At 40.2% G+C, this 17,555-nt stretch overlaps 1 protein-coding gene across 1 annotated transcript in view; it reads left to right on the top strand.

Moving 5' to 3' along the window:
* Positions 1-15,756, top strand: part of PKHD1 (PKHD1 ciliary IPT domain containing fibrocystin/polyductin) — a 238,627-nt gene extending 222,871 nt beyond the window's left edge. The window contains 6 exon segments of the mRNA XM_031060250.1: positions 1,330-1,465; positions 1,989-2,076; positions 6,309-6,416; positions 10,072-10,227; positions 10,744-10,878; positions 15,404-15,756. Coding sequence (XP_030916110.1) covers positions 1,330-1,465; positions 1,989-2,076; positions 6,309-6,416; positions 10,072-10,227; positions 10,744-10,878; positions 15,404-15,756 — 976 coding nt within the window.
* The last annotated feature ends 1,799 nt before the right edge of the window (positions 15,757-17,555 follow it).

Raw genomic sequence — 17,555 nt, 5'->3', positions numbered from 1 at the left:
ACCTGAACCTCTTTGTGCTCAGCTGGAGCTAGGAAGCTCACTGAAAACTGCAGCTCTTCAGCTTGAATACAGGAATGACTTGGTGTGTTGTATATGACTTGGTGTTTGGTCACACAGTTGAATGCACATTTTTGGAAGAAGGTGGATAACAGCCCCTTATTGATGCCCCTGACATGAACTTCAAACCTAACATCACCTTTGAGACTTTCCCACCAACAAAAATACAAGATAAAAAACCAAGATAATAACAAAAACTTCAATCCTTGAGCTACATTTTGAGTCTGCACATATCCTTAAAACCTTAGTTGGTCTTTCCAGCAGATGTAGTTCAGACCAGTATTTTCCATCAGCTCAGTATAAACAGTTTCTTCATTTGTAATGCAGAGTAATACTCTGAAGAAACATCCACAACCATCAAAATTAGAAAAAAAGTGTTAAAAGCAAAGGAAACTTAAGCTCCATATAGCTTGTATTTGTAAACACCTTTAAGCAAACACTAGAGATCAATGAATAGCTTTTCTTCTTTCATTTCAACACAATACCAAACCCCCGGCCACTTGGTTGCAATTGCAGATTAGAGCTTTTTATATATATATATATAAATCAATTATATATATATATATGAGATACTAAATGGCACAAAGCACTGGGAGAGAGAATGAAATGATCCAGGCTCAGAATGAAGTGTTGATTCTTTATTCAAATGCAAAAGTACTCTCCTGGGATGTTCTAATTTAAATTTCAGGCTTGGAAAAACCAATGTCTTTCAAGGGGGTGTCTGTAGCTGCTTTATTTCAGTCTGCAGACTTTGCAGATTGGGAAGGTGATGGCAGGAAAAGGAAATGCAGCAAAGCCTGTAATTGGTGTGTTTGTGTAGAGGAACCAAGACTTCTTTCTTAGAGGAGCTCAAAGGTTGTCAGTGAAAATCTTTCTGCTGCACAGGGAACATTTGCAGGCTTCATTGCTCTCAGTGCGCTTCAGTGATGACTTTGGGGTTAAGGCATTGGATTCATAAATCCATCAAATCCCTGTCTCTGCCATTTACTTCCAACATGATACCAGGGACATAAATTACTGATAATTTCTCACTTTTCCATCTGTGAACTGGAGATTGAAACAAAAAGATTTTTTCATACTTTGGTGCTGCTTTCTGCTTGGAAGTGAGATGTCTTTCTTGTTTCCATGCATGCTGCTTTCACCCAAGGAATCAAAGGGTTATGATACGGTAAATATCATAGTAGGTAGGTAGAAAATAGGAACAGAAATGACATCTAGAACTTTATTTCTGAATTCCCTTTTTTTTTTTCCCCATTCTTTTTCATGTGAAAGAAATGGAAGCAGACAACATTCAGAAACATGCTTATACAGGAGACCCTACAGCATCTCTGTTCAGGTGCAGCCTTCAGACGGAGAAATTGAGAAGCAGCTTCCTGTACAGCCAAAAATCATTTTCCTGGACAGAAAGGTAGAATTTGCCTCCCTGTGGACGGAGACTTTTGTTAATTCAGTACTATTTTGACATTTGAGATATTTGGCAGGTTCTTCTCCAGCAATGGCACCAGAGGAACGGGCAGGAGCTGATCCCCAGGATGTTCCACCTGGACATGAGGCAGAACTTCTTTCCTGTGCAGTGCTTGAGCACTGAATAGATTATCCAGAGAGGCTGTGGAGTCTCCCTCACTGGGGGTATTCCAGAACCCTCTGGATACAATCCAGTGCCCTGTGCTCTGGGATGACCCTGCTGAGTAGGGAGGAGGGACCAGATGAGCCACTGTGGTCCCTTCCAACCTGACTCATTCTGTGATGTGGCCTCACCTTGAAAAGTTATGATGACCTTTGTGACATTTGTAACAGCTGACACAAATGCAAACTGCCCTCAGACAGGGGATATATATATAAAAAAATACTACCCTTGTTAAAACCATCAAAGCTTTCTTTGGTCTTGCTGAGGAGAGAAGATCTTAATTCTGTTCTGTTCTTCCTTCCAGGGTGAAAGAATTGACAAACTGGGGCCTCCTGCAGAGCCCTGGGTTGTATCAGCTCGTCTCAAGGACTCCTCTGAGGCTGTGCTGAAAGGTTTGGATGTGTTTTCCTGTGGCAAGGGTTATGGCAAAGCAGCTATGCAAAATGCTGATGAAAACTTTAGGAGTTCTCCCTGAGAAATACTGCAGTTGAAAACCAGTCTTTGGGCTGAAAACAGAAGGTTGCAGCAGGAGTTTGGTGAACTGCCCAGTCATATGCTACAGGGAAAAAAAAAGCTTTTACTTTTAAAAAAGTATTTTGTGGTCTGGTAGCTTAAAGGAAGCATATCCTATACTTTGTGTTGAAAAGACATACCTGGGGTCAAAAAAAGAAAGAATGAAGAATTAGAAATCCTAACACTGATTTTCAATTTATGTTAACTGGGATATTTTCTTGAGAGTCCACAACATCTTTTTTATCCCAAAGGATCTGGCCAAGTTCAGACAGAAACAACTGCCTGTAGATTATCATGAAGATATTATAATCTAAAATTGTTTTTTTTTTTACATGGGGGATCTAAATGTGTCCCTTCTGGTCCTCATTTATCAAAACATATGAACTCATGGAAGACTCATGAAAATTTGTGAAAAACTCTAAACATGTGAAGATTTCCCTCTAGGTTGTGTGAATATGCTTAGACATAAAACCTTGTTTAAGCAGAATGCTGAACCAAATACTTGTGGATGGTCATGTGCTGCTAAATTAGAAGTTGGAAATCATAATGATTATAGACTAATTAGTTTAATTTCTAAAATATTTAAATATAAGCAAGAAGCACACACAATTAAAAGTTAGGTTGCCTATTGCAGAGAAAGTATTTTGTTCACAGTAAAGACATTTGTGTGTTATTTTTGAGTTGAAAAGTTCACATTTAGAAAAGATAAGTAGCATTTATGCTGTAGATCACAGCTTCTTACCCTTTCAGTCCCTGTTCCTGTTAATTAGAAATTCTTCCTACTACAAGATAGTTCCAGGATTACAGGTTAGAAAAAAACCTTTGGTGTTTTCTGCTGCTTTTCATGCCTTTTCAGGGCATGTTCCTAAACTCCTTAAATTTAGATTAGCCACAGACTATTGGATCAGGAATGACAGTGGGAAGAAGGAAGGAAGGGAGGAAGGGAGAAAGGAAGAGAGAGAGAGAGAGAGAGAAAAAGAAAGAAAGAAAGAAAGAAAGAAAGAAAGAAAGAATTTCCCTGCATTGACACGGCAGCCCTGGCATTTCATAAATGACAACGTGATGGAACCTGCATTGTTTGATATGAGAAACCATCAACCTCCCTGAACAAGGGAGATGAAAACAATGATTCAGGTAGAAACAATGATAAGCAAAAGAAGCTGTTTGGGGTAAGAGATTATCCTCTCCAAATGACTGAAATAAAAAAAAAGTAAATTTTGGCCATGAAAACTTTAGGCTACAGAATAGCTAACAATGATATGGCAGCAGCTTTCACACAGTCTTACAAAAGGGGTGATGGAGAAAAAAACATAGGGCATGCCTATGATTTGGAGTCCAAGAAGTACAGAATCAAATTATTTTATATAAAAAAACAAGGTCTCTTTCAGTCCCATTGTACTGAAACTCCTTCTTTCAGAGTAAAGGACATTTTATAACCATAGTTACATCTCTTATGTAACTGCAATGTGATTGAGAGATGTGACGGGGAGTAAATGTGCATTGGTTTCCAAGGCATAGTGGAACTAACTGAGGGCAGAAAGAGAGAAAGAGAGAAAGAGAGAAAGAAAGAAAGAAAGAAAGAAAGAAAGAAAGAAAGAAAGAAAGAAAGAAAGAAAGAAAGAAAGAAAGAAAGAAAGAAAGAAAGAAAGAAAGAAAGAAAGAAAGAAAGAAAGAAAGAAAGAAAGAAAGAAAGAAAGAAAGAAAGAAAGAAAGAAAGAAAGAAAGAAAGAAAGAAAGAAAGAAAGAAAGAAAGAAAGAAAGAAAGAAAGAAAGAAAGAAAGAAAGAAAGAAAGAAAGAAAGAAAGAAAGAAAGAAAGAAAGAAAGAAAGAAAGAAAGAAAGAAAGAAAGAAAGAAAGAAAGAAAGAAAGAAAGAAAGAAAGAAAGAAAGAAAGAAAGAAAGAAAGAAAGAAAGAAAGAAAGAAAGAAAGAAAGAAAGAAAGAAAGAAAGAAAGAAAGAAAGAAAGAAAGAAAGAAAGAAAGAAAGGGGAAAAGAGAAAAAGAGAAAAAGAGAAAAAGAAAGTCGCTGAAGGGAAAGACACTTCACATTCTCTAAAGGATACATGCATCAAATTAATAGTCAATAAACTGCAGCAAAGGAAGAGCAGCACAGTACAGATGTTCTGCATGTAATAGTTTGCTGCAGTTTTCCCTTTGACAAACATCCTTATTGGACTCGTCTTTTGAAGCACATGAAAGCAGCATTTAATGGAAATGGGTCCCGTCTAGCACACTGAGGCTGCTGCAGCTGACAGCAGCCAAAGTGCCTCGTGGAAGGCAGTTTAGCTCCAAATTAGCTGTGCTTCTACGTTAAATACCAGCTTGCCTGAGAGATCTTTGGGAGGACTCCCATATATATCTGTAGTATTCTGAGCTTTGAAGCATATGTGCCTGAAAGCTGAGCTAGTCTCTGTTGAGAAGTACAGTACAGTACTCCAGGCTTCTTCACACACTAGAAATGGCAATTATAAAGTATTTGGACAAGGCCCTCTGTTAAAATCTGCATTACAGAGAGTAGGAGAGCCAAGAAAATCTTGGTAGACTGTGCAGACACTGTCATAAGAAGGATCATGTGAGTGGTAGGTGGATGAACCAGGATTAGGCTGGAGCAATAAAAGAAATCTACATTCCCACATCTCCATCAAATCAATTCACAGTATAAATCACTGATTATTTATATATCACAGCTGAACCTGGAGACTTGGTGGTTTGGTGTGCTAGACATTGTATAGAAAGAGAAAAAAACCCATATGTGTAGTCAAAACTAACTGGGATATTAACAAATTAAATTGTACCAGAGTCATAGAGAGGAGAAACTTTATCATTTATGTTGCTAAATAATTAATATGTGTCATGGTTTTGCCTAAGACTTTGTCTTGGGCAATTTCTGGCCATAGTTCAGCATTTGCTTATTCACCACATAGTTAAATATCCTGAACATGAGAATGGCAGAGTAGAGTGTCCTGCCCACATTCAGCTTTATGTACCTTCACCTGCACTGCTTAACTGCAATAAAATGCCAAAGCCACCTGCTTCATAAAGCAAATAGTTGTGACATGTTGTCTTTCAGCAGGCAAAAGTCTGTGTTTGTGATCACTGGAGCCAGTCCAGCATCCTGAGGAAGTTCTGGCATCTCACCCCCACCTGAACCAACATTTGGAAATTTGTCAGCCTTTAGGATTTCACCCCTTTCACCCCAAGAGTCTGAATGCAGACCAGACCTGGCCAGCATCACTCAAAGCCAGGCCTTGGCTGGTGCTCAAAGATACACACAATAAAATGGGGATCCAGTTGCAAAGTAAATTATAACTTTTTAAAAAGAGCCTACAGAAATAACAATCATGGCAAGGGCAAATGTTGAGTCAGAATGGATTCCCTAATAGATCACAAGAGGTAATGTCATGGAGAAATTCTGTTTTCTGGGTTTCATTCTAACGCTCCCCATGGAGTTTTTCCCTGCCAGATTTCCAGCTGACAGTGTCTCCTGTACTGTCTCAGGGCAGTCACCACAGACCTTTTCTATGGCCAAATACCTTTCAAAGCATCTGACAGAGCTGGAGAAAAATTCCAAGAGATTTAACAATAGTACAGGAAGGACTATGCCTGAAAGATAAGGTGAAAAAAATGAGAAAAGAATTGAAGATTCAGCTTGTCCCTTAGTTACAGGGGTTGACTCCTTGAGACCATCCCCTTGGGACACTCTCATTATCACTCTCCTAACCTTGGTGAAGTACTTAGTCACACAAGACATGAGTTAAATTTAAAAATGGACATTTGGAACTTCCTGGTGCATCTCTATAACTCCTGTTACCTTTGTTTGATGCCTTTAACTGCTGCATTCACATTACACCCCTATAACACACAGAAAATGCCATTTCACAATGAGCTCAAAGAGTAAATATTTAGAAGCTGAAGCCCCCCAGTCCCTCTGGAATTTGTTTTCTGAGTATCTCTGTGTGAAATTTTCTGGAGTTAAACACAATGTTTATGATTAAGATGGATAATGAATTTAGGCTTTCTGAAGTCCCTTAGATCATGAGGACTCCCTGAGTTCCTTAGGTGGCACTTACCTGGTTACTGTTAATTGTGATATGATTTTTTCTGACTCTCCAGGGCTCACCCAAGTGCAGGTCATAGAGGGATGTGCAACCTTTTCCAATCTGGCTGTCTCCAGCTCAGGAACAAACTGGAGACTTGTGTTCACAGTGACATCACCTCCAGGTAAACCCTGTATTCTGTATATTCTTTGATTTGGTAAAATCAAAGCCCTACAGGTGGCCTGAATTTATAAAAAAGGAGTTAAAATTTGTTTGAATGGGTGGAGCTATGCCAATTCTCTAAATAGCCGGAGTTCTGTTCCACATCCAAGTTGGCATTCCCCATGCAGCAGGAGAGCTGGGTGATTCCTCTGCTATTCATGCAAGATCTCCCAAATCTAACGAACAAGTACAGAGAAGTATTGCCAGAAAAAGGTGCCTCTTTCTCCCTGGATTCCCTTGTATGTATCCCAAGAAATCAGAAACTTAAAATCAGTTAAGTTGCCTGTACAAACTTTTTCCTATAATTTGCAACCTCTCATTCCCTCTTTTTTCCCTGTTTATATTCAGAAATTTTCCATCTGTGCTGCTGGCTATTTTCATAGTGCCTTTTCCTGACTGCTTGCACCTGGCCACCTTTATAGGTGGTTATGCACATTCAGAGCATGACTCCAGGTCTGGGCTCTGCCAGGGCTCTCCTGAGAGCTTGAGGAGGTGCTGATTGCATCTTCAGATGCCCCTGAGCAGCTTAGTAAAGGGGAGGCAGGTGTGCTTATGCCTTCTTGGAAATGCCAGCTGAGGGGGACACTGGAGACAAGGCACCCTTTGAAGTCTGCCTTGGAAAATCCTCAAGATATCTGCAAAAGAGAAGCACCTCTGCAACTGTTTGGGGGCCTGAAATTATCTCTAAATCTGTTTCTGAAGGAATAGAGGGGTCAAAGTGTTGGTTTCTTGTCTCAGGATGACTGCTGAGGCAAGAATATGGAGAAGCAGGAACAGGTCTGGCACAGAGTCCAAGGACATATTAATATATAGATGTTGTAAGACCATGTGTAAAGTCTCTGGTGTGGTATTGCATCCATCCATCTATTAATCCATCTATTAATCCATCCATCCATCCATCCATCCATCCATCCATCCATCCATCCATCCATCTCTCTTTATATATAGATATATATGCATGGATATCTCTCCAGATAAATACCATTGTAGGTGATCTATCTATCTATCTATCTATCTATCTATCTATCTATCTATCTATCTATCTATCATCTATCTCTCATGTCTTGCCTCATCCAGAAAAAAACAGAAGGAACAAGTACATCTGACTGGTGAAGTGGCCAAGTGGAAGTGAGTAATGAAAAAATGTGAGGGAAAAAAAAATAGAAGTTTGCAAATATTTAGGCTGCCACAAGTGGCTCATCCAAATCCAGTGCTTCCCATGGCTTGGCAAAGGTAGAATTGAGGTGCATGGAATACTTAGAAGTGGGCCTTCCAAGAGGTAGATTTTTGTGTATTTTGAGCTGCTAAACAGATGCAGCTCCCACTACCTTCTAATCAGTGAGATCAGATGGAAAGTCAGCACCACACAAGATCTGATTCTTTAGACTGGAAGCACAGCTTAATGCAATGTGTTTAGAAACCTGTTTCAAGGAAATCTCAAAATCTTTTTTCTGAACAAAGGTCAAACAGACATCCCTTCTCTGAAATATTTACCAGTCAGAGAGTTACTAAGGATTAATAAAAGAATCACAGAATGGTTTGGATTGGAAGGGATCTTCAAGATCATCGAATTTCAACTCTCCTGTGTTGGGAAGGGACCCTTTTCAGTAGACCAGGATGCTCAGAGCTCCATCCAGGCTGACCTTCAACACTTCCAGGGGTGGAGCAGCCACAGCTTCTCTGGGTAACCTGTGCCTGTGTTTAATATCTAATTTAAATCTGCCCTTTTTCAGCTTAAAGTCATTCCTCCCCATGGAGGATGTTTAGAGGTACCAATGTGTACAGGCAGCTGTGCAGGTATCACCTGTGTAAATCAGATTATTCCACACTTTTAACCCGCATTGCAAAAGTACACACCAAAGGCACAATCCTTTTTGCTCCTTGTAATTGGGAGCCATGCTGGAGACAGCATAAAGCTTTTTACACTTCCAGATTCTTAATGAAGAGGTTCACTTTAAGGAATTAAACAATCAAATAGTAGATGCTTGTGATGCATCTTCATGAACCAGTTACTCTGTGCACCTAGCCTGGCATAATTCACTGTTTGGAGACAGCTCAGGGGGTGCAGCTGATGTCAAATGCAATAATCCCAAATGTTTTAGTGGTAGCTCCTGGGGAGAGCAGACTATTCATAGCCCCTACTGCATCATCCTGCTCCTTGTTTTACAGTAATATTCCTTTCACTGATACGGATCCCAATGGGTTTGATACATCCACTTTCCATTTAAACCAACAGCATCCTACTCACAAACTATTAGAGTAGTGCAAAACACCTTTAAACACCTGTCTGTGTAGAGTCCTTGATACCTGAGAGATTTCTTCTCTCAGCTGAAGTTCATATGTGTTTGTACCTGCAGGCAGATTTCTCCCAATTGGAACATGCTTCCCACCTTGTTCTGATGCAGCTCAGCTTTGTTCAGGTGGACAACACTGACACAAATCTAATTAGTTTCTGCTAAAAGTACCTACAGCTACTTACCCTGGTCTCCAAGCCTCTATCTTACAGCATTTCTGTTTTTTTTAAATGAATTTATGAAAAAAATAAAGGCCTTTAGATTTTTATTAAAAGTGGAACTCAAATAAAAGAAATATCCATCCATCAAAATGTTTGGAATTGTGGGGTTAGGACCAATAATGAGTCAGGCAGTGAGACACATAAGGAGTTGATGTGCTAATCCACATCCCTCAAGGTGGTCTACAGAGATCTCGTACCAGGGTCAGTTTTCCTAAATTCCTGTCCTTGCCCAGCACATCTGCATTCAGAACTTGTTTTGGAAATAATTTAGGGAATCAAAACCTCTCTCTATTTCAAAAGGGCAGCACTAATCCTCCTCCAGTCCTTGCAACTCAGATCTGAGACCCAATGAACCCTTGAACACAGAGACTGTGAGCAATGCCTGGCTTGATTCTGCCATTTACAGAAAACTTTAGAATTTCTGGGTGCAGAGCATTACCCAGAGCTTGTGTCTTTCAAGAGACTAAATATTTACTGTGTAACAGCAGGGACACTGACATTTTTTATTTATAATTATCATTATCAACATGGTGGAAAATATTAGCAAGTTCACTGGCAGTTTTCTGCATCATGGATTTAAGCTTCATGCTGGTGAATGTTTCTGTGTTCTCCCTAAATTCTATTGATATGATTCAGGTATAGCCTGTAAAAAAAATGAAAAATCAGTATTAAGAACTGTCCTATCACAACCAGTTTCTGTTTCAGAAAATGTGCATGTTTCCTGTAGAGACCTGATCTGTCTGGCCTCAAAAGCAGATGCATTGTGAATGTATTCTCCGAGGTTTGTGTCAGTTAGACAAATTCATAGGAAAAATATTAAGTACTGTTGAATGCAAAAAAGCTGTTTATGCTTCAGAAAGCACGGAAACCTTGAAACTTAGCTTGTAGAAAAATTGTTGCACATTTGGGTTGTCCTGGTACTTAGTCCTAAATAAATATTGTCCATTAATGTTGGATCTGTCTGGAGATGGATGGATTTATGGTTTGTCCCTGAATGCATCTTTACCAGTTGCATCCCTGTTAAAGAGCTATAAGGGTGGTTTTTTAGCTGTGAAATTGCTCTCCTTGCTTTTGTGATAAACTGACTGCTTTAAATTCTCAGGGGTGAAGTTCACTGTGCAGTCCCAGCCATTTTCCACCTTCCCTGTGCCCATGAGAGCCAGGGCCAGCATGATCCTCGTTGTCATACTGAGTTCAGCAGCATCTGCATTCACCATTGTTCTTTCATTCTGCTGGTTCAGGAAGAGCAAAAGCCACAGTAAGTTGGAAATATCCACAAAAATTATACTTACAGACTCCTTGTTTTATTGAACAAATCCCCAGAGTGGCCACAATGGGTTTCAGACAATAGAACTCAGGAAAAGCTCTGGGATGTTCAGTAATTAGGTCATAGTTTGTAGTTTATGAAGAGGCAAGAATTGGGCTTCAATAGCCAATGTGGGTACCTTCCAACTCAGAATATTCTGTAATTCTGTGATAGTTCAAGGTTATACAGATTTATGCCAATAAAAGGTGTTTGAGTCCAGGCAGATGTTACAAAAAGTTTCTTCTTGGAAAGGATTGTTAAGCACTAGAACAGGCTGCCCAGGGCAGTGATGGAGTCACCATCCCTGCAAGTGTTCAAAGGTGTGTGGACACAGCATTTGGTGGCATATATATATTCAAGAAATATTCTACTATATATTCAACAAAATGTTCAATTTTTGCTTGAATTAATAAATTCTGCTGAGCAGAGACGCACTGGAGGGTGATGTGACTGTGTGTTTCATTGCAGAAATGAGGACTGAACAGCCTCATCTCCCAGAGGACAGGACCAAGAGGCACAATGAACACACACAGCCTCCTGCAGCTCCCACCAAGCCTTGCTGCAATCAAGGACCCAATAAAAGTGGAGTGTCTGTAGCAGGAGGTGAGACTGAAATTCATAAATGATTGGACACCAAAAGAGTCAGTTTATATCTTTTAACATGTTCAGATGTTCCCTGGGAAGTGATGGAGTCACCATCACTGCAAGTGTTTAAAAAATGTGTGGGATGTGGCAGCTGAGGAGAGGTTTAATACAGCGATGGTGCCTTGGTGGTTGGATGCAATGGTCTAAGAGGGTTTTTTTCCACCCTCAATGATTCTATGATTTTATAGGTTAATATAGGACCAATGGCACATTCTCAAAAGGTCTGTCTCTTTATTGCCTCCTCCTGCTCTTCCCTGATTTTTTTCTGTTTGTCATTTCATCTCCTTTAATACAGATGGGGTGAATTCCCAGCTACACTGAAGGCAGCAGCATAATCCCCCTTATGCTCATGCTGTGATTCTTGGGGTGCAGGGACAGGGCCTGGATTTCAGTGTTCCTTTTGGGTTCTTTCCCCACAATCCAGGATACTCTATGATTCAATGAACCCATGATTTGTCCCAGTGTTTTTGGAAGAGGGCAGGGTGTGCTGGTGTCCCCACATGCCTGGAGGAGGTGGGCTCCTCCCTGCCCACATCTCCGGGTGCTGCAGGGGGATCAAAAGCTCTGGGCACGTTTGCAGGCTGTGAAGGACTGTGAGTTACACTGGACATAAGAAACCCACCCAGGGCTCATTTGCACGGTCCTGTGAGTCCAACCAAAGCAGCTCCACTCCCACCCACCCTACCCTGTGTCCCACTTACTCCCCAGGGTCCTGCCATGAACAACCCCTTCTTGCACACCTCCTCGAGTGTTGTCCTTTCATCATCTTCTGATCAAACCCGACTCCTTCTGAGGTCACAGAAAAGCAGACAGCCCCGGGGGCATGTGGCTGGCAGCACAAAGCACCGGCTTCCCTTTTCTGCAAGTGTGAAATGTTCTTACTGTAGTTGAGGGCTGGTTTTTTTTATCTCACCTGCCAACAGCACAGATCTAAGGGCATTCAGGTAACCCTGATGAACCCCCACATTTGCTCTGTTTTGGGAACTTCTTTTTCCTCCTCCTTACCGAAGCCTGTGGATTACATAAGAGGCAGGAAGATGCGAGCTGGAGTTTTATCTCCTTTTAATTAGTGTCGGTCACAAAAGCAGAGGGAGAGAGAGAAGGAGAGAGGAAATTTTGCAGTTTATGTGTTTTGATATTTGCCATACTCTTCCAAAGCACAGCATTCAGCTGTGTGCCTTAGGACACATATCTGCTATAAATTCATTTTTTATCTAATTTGTCTGAGATCTAAGCTTCCTGTGGAGGTCTGAGATCAAAGGATCTGATTCTGTCTGATGTTGGCTCTGACACATAATGCGTGCTGACTTAGTTCTGTCTATAAACTCGCAGTGGGAGGCTGCCACTCTCCCTTGGCACCTTTACATAGTGAACTTTCATTTTGGCTGGGGAGGCTGACAGGTACAGCATTGATTGGAGCCGTCGTGTAAATAATTCATGGGGAGAATTTTTTTTGTCAGAAAAAGGCAATCCAGCCACTTAGAGTCTTTTAGGAATAGTTGCAAGACAAAAAAGATTCCCCAATATGTTCAAATCTAAACAAGGATAACAATATCTTAAGTGAATTTAATACATATGACTTGGAAACGTCTAATGTTTGATTCCCCCCTATTTAAAGTGCTGTTGGTTTTGGAGAGAGAGAGAAGAAATCAAAGCTGCACTCTTTTTGTTTAGTTTCTGCTTTGTAGCTCTTCCCCTCATAAGAAATACTGCTTTTCTAACACAATTAAGTGTTCAGGGCCTTTATTTGTTAATCACCACAGTAAGACTTGCAAAACATAGATTTTCTCGTTGGTGGGTACTTCTAGAGTGCCAAGTCCAGTGGATCAAGAGCCCTGGATATTGTACCAAAAGGAGCAGCTGAGGATGAAGATGAGGAAGAAAGCAATATTCACAGTTATGCAGTACAGCAGGGAGAAGGGATCAAGATATTGCTTTGCCTAACCTTGGTCTAACATGAAAAATCTCCTTAGCTTCTTATAATTATGTCTCTCTTGAATTGAAGAACTTTTGATGGACTAAGGCACTGTTAACAGAACACACCTGGAGGTGCAGGAACATATTGTTGCTTTTTGCTTTTTGCAATTCATTCTGGTGGTTCAACAGAGTGCTTGTATCTGCCTACAACTTCCATTTCCAGCTTCAAATTTCTGTCCTTTCCCTGAACCTTTTCAAAATGGTACCTGACTGATTCTTATTCTGAACTCATTGGATATCTTCAGCCAGAAACTGCTGTGTGTTCCTGAAAATGCAATCCAATCTGTAAACAGGGTCTCCTCTTGTGGCTCCTAGCTTGCTCAGATCAGCTCCTCCTCCTTCCTTTCTACCAGTTTGCCATTATCCCTTTGTTTTAGAAAATTTCATCAGAATAAATTCCAGTTTAAATTCCAAATTACCAGTGGAAACACTGAATATCTTCCATTTCAGTGGTAAAGTCTGGTACTGCCACACATCCCTGAGAATTATTTCCCATATATAATTTCTGCCTAAGCTCTGTTAGATGGTACTTAATCTAGTTAATCATATGATTTCATGATATTGAATAGTTTGTATTTAGTGTTTAAAAACCAGGAATCTCAAGGCAGTACTTCATCCTTGAAACTGCTTCTATCCAGAAAACCTGTATCCTCCACTGATTAAAACTTGCTTGAAAAACCTTTTTCCACTGTTGATAATGGCACCTTTGAAGATGAGAGAGTCAATAAATCTCCAGAACTAACATGCAGCTTTGGTACAAGAGATCATGACCTTATTATCTTGTTTATGTGTCTAAAGAGGAAAATTGAACCTGGTGATGTATGTAATTTGCACCTTAAATCAGCTGACTACCTAAAGTTAAAGCCAGCTTAAAAAGGAAAAGTGCTAAACATAATAATATGTCTGACTGCTGAAATTTGGAAACAACTTTCTGGTGGATTTCCAAGAGGCATAACCCTGAAATTTAAATTTATGAGTGTACAAGTTGAAAAAAGCAGCAACACCCTTTAACAGAGCCCAAGCATGAAGTCATTGCCAGGGCTGTCAGAGTTCAGGTTGGTCAAGGAGTGTCTGCACAACCTTTCTGAAATATGATTTAATTTTAGGTGTTTTTGTGAGAAGCAGGAGTGGCATTCAATGGCCCTTTATGGACCCCTTCCAATTTGAGATATTCTATGATTCAGCAAATAGAGTTCCAATTAATGAACTACAGGAAATGCAGAAGAGAATCTGAGCAAAAAGCCTGAGCAGCCATGAGACTGTTAAGGGTTAAACTGAAAGGACAAACCTAAAATATCAGAAGTGGTAATTACACATTTTCTAGCATTATTTGTGCTTGGGACCTACAATGTGTGCTGATAAATGGACTGAAAAGTCTGATTTTGTCCACTCACATATGACACATTGACCAGGACTAGTTCTGGATTTGGAATGAGTATTAAAGGTTTGAGTGTAGGCTGATGGCATTTTTTTTTCATGGGGGGAAGGAGAAGATTGCAAGAAAATTATAAATGTTTTCAGCATCCACATGAAGCTACAAATTAGGCTGCCAATCATGGCACACTCTGTCAGCTCAGAAATTATCTGCTATGTCACTACAAGTGACCCTGCCTCTGTTATTGACAACTATTTGATAGGTAAGGATGTAAATGTTTCCACATGAAAAATGTTTAGTGAATATTTACCTTTTCCTTCATTTTTTCTATGTCATTTTTAAAAAACATCATTGCAGGCTACATGCTCTGCCTTAAGTAGGACTCAAATGTCAGAAATACAAAGTTCTACCCTAAGTTACAGCCTGTTTCAGAAAGGAATGATGCATTTATGGGTGTGTAGTATTAAAATATTATCTGTCTTAGCAATACATAGCTTACTAAGAAACTGTATTCTATACAATTGATTATTAAACATTTATTAAAAATTTTCTAAATGTTGGAGATGCTCTAGCAGCTGTTTATGTGTCAATAAGCACAAAGCAGCTCGGTTTGTTGTTTTTTATAAATTTGTGGAAATAATTAATGGTTGGTTGGCTTTGCCAATTTATTTCTGTCAAACTGAAGTGTATGAAACAATTTCTGTAACAGTAATTCTTTTTAATTAATCACAGAACCATGGAATGGTTTGGGTTGGAAGGGACTTTAATTATCACCTACTTCCTCCCACCCTGGGCAGGCACACCTTCCCCTATCCGAGGTTGTTCCAAGCCCCATCCAACAATTCCAGGGATGGGGCAGCCACAGCTTCCCTGGGCAACCTGTGCCAGTGGCTCACCACCCTCACAGGGAAGGATTTTTTCCTTTTTTCCTAATGTCTAGCCTGAATCCCTCCTGTTCAATTTAAAAGTCTTCCCCCTTGTCCTGTCATTGTCTGCCCATGTAAAATGGGCGGAAAAAAATTAAAATTTATTGATGTCTTCAACACACAATAAAGGCATAAAAGGATGATATACATGAAGGTGAGGTCTCATAATTATTGTGAGAAACAAAAAAGTCTCTTTTTTTTGTAGATATGGAAGGAAGTGGAGCAGTGGGAGCTGCCACAGGACATGCAGAGGAGCTGAACCTGCAGCCCTGTGAAGCCAAGTCAGCAAGGCAGCCAAGCACTGTCCAGCCCAAGACAAGGGACAGACACACCTTCCCCTCAGCCAGGAAAAGTGACAGGCACCAACAGCCCCGTGGAGGAAGAGCTCCTGGTGCCTCTGAGGAGCTTCAGCAGCCGACAGTCCCAGGGTGCTCCAGCCAGGAGGAAATGCCCCAGCCTTCAGCTGGGTACAGCCAGGAAGGAGAGAACCCCGAGAGGATGCCCCAACCCCAGAATGATGTCAGAGAGTGTGTGGCCATGGTGGCAGCAGAGGGGTGAGGCAGGGATGGGAGGGGGTGAACCACTGTGGTCACTTTGGGGATGAGCTTTTTGCTTTTGTGCTCAGAGAAAACCCTACAGGTGTTGGGATGGGCAACCGTGGGGCCACGTGGGCAAATGAGCCAACTGTGAGGCTCTTTGATGCTGACCTTTCTGGGCTTCCAAAATGGGCTGGGTGCATCCAAGCTGCCCTTTGAGAACAGCTCTCCTGACTCCTCCAAAACTCTCTCCAGGAGTTGTTTTGGGGAGTGCTTATGGGATCAAAAGCAGTCAGGGATCAGCCTAACAACTCAACAGGGTTTCTGACACTATGGTGTTCTAGCATGGATGTAGTCTTAGTGTCTTGAGTATTGCTGGTGAATATCAATATATGTAAATATACATAAATTTCCCATTTCTTCCAGCCATGCTTTTAGTTCCATTCAAAGAACCTTAGTATGTACACAAATATTTTCCTTTTTTTACATTTATTCAACTTTCATTGTGGCTTGACTAAGTGCTTCCATAGTGCTCTACTTAAACCTGTTATGTTTTGTTTTGTTTTGTTTTGTTTCTGGCTTTTTGTTTGTTTGCTTGTTTGTTTTTTAGATTAAAGTGTTTTACTGAGTAAAAATTGATGGCATTGTTTTCTGACACCTTTAAATCACTGACTTGTTATGAATGCTACTCTTTATGGATGATAATAATAATAATAATGCTGATATTTTTCAGTTGCTCAGGGAATTCCTCTGTGCTTTGCTTTACTGAGCTGGAAGATAAGGAACTTTATTATGCCTTCTCTGTACCATAAAATTCTTGGTTGCAAGGTGTGCTGGTGGCACCAGATAAAATTTATACTCCTTTTCAGAAAAAAAACTACTTAATCGGGAAGATGAGGTTTCTGGCCAGATCAGCAGTGGAGGAGAAGGTGAGAAACCTTAATTAGGAAAAAACTCAAACTACAAACCAGTTCTCTTCAGGCTGAAGGAGTTAAGGTGCAGATTCTGATCAAGCTGCTCAGTTTCCTGGGCACAAAAACAGATTCACCATCTTTGGCTTCTGCACTATACTGTCTTTATAATTATGATTTTGGGGTGAAATTAGACTGACAGCACACTGAGCCAGGCTTCTTGCTGAGTGAACGGGAGTTTTTTTTTGGTTTAAGGCACTTGTGGATGAAGATCTTAAGTGCAATGGATCAACCTTTCTGACCTCTTCCATGGTATAGAAAGCTATTTATTACATTATTTTCTGCAGAGGCCAAAATATTATTATTGGGCAGATCCCTACTGCACATGATTCAGGGTTTGAATAAAAAGTTATAGCTTTCAAAGATATCCATTTCTGGTGAAATTATTGGGAAATCCTTCTTTTTCTCCACAGGTGAGACCCATTTTCAGATTCTTTCACATGGCAGTAGAGCATTCCCTCTCTACAGAAATACAATTCCTCCATTCCATGAATTCTATTTTCCTTCAGTGTTTCTACTTCTAGTAAGTTACTCCATCACATCCAACCAGTATTAAAGAAAAGAATATATTATTACATATGTCAAAATGCCAGAAAATATCACTGAATTAGTTATATGAAAATACAATATAAAAAAAAGAATTATTTTAGGGGAAAAAGTCAGATATACTGGAAATAGTTAAGGATTTAAATTAATCCTTTAGTTCATAATCCTTGAATTTATCCATACTTTGTTTGCAGAATAAGTAATGTCTTGTATAGCTGGACCTCTAAGAGAATTAACAGGGTTAAAAGGCTTTAATTGCAGCATTTTCAACTGAGTGTGCAGTGACATATGGGAAAGAAGTGGG

This window comes from Geospiza fortis, unplaced genomic scaffold, assembly GCF_000277835.1.
Source record: "Geospiza fortis unplaced genomic scaffold, GeoFor_1.0 scaffold106, whole genome shotgun sequence".
Taxonomy (NCBI): domain Eukaryota; kingdom Metazoa; phylum Chordata; class Aves; order Passeriformes; family Thraupidae; genus Geospiza; species Geospiza fortis.
The sequence above is the reverse complement of the archived record's forward strand: the minus strand, read 5'-3'. Positions and strand labels throughout refer to the sequence as shown.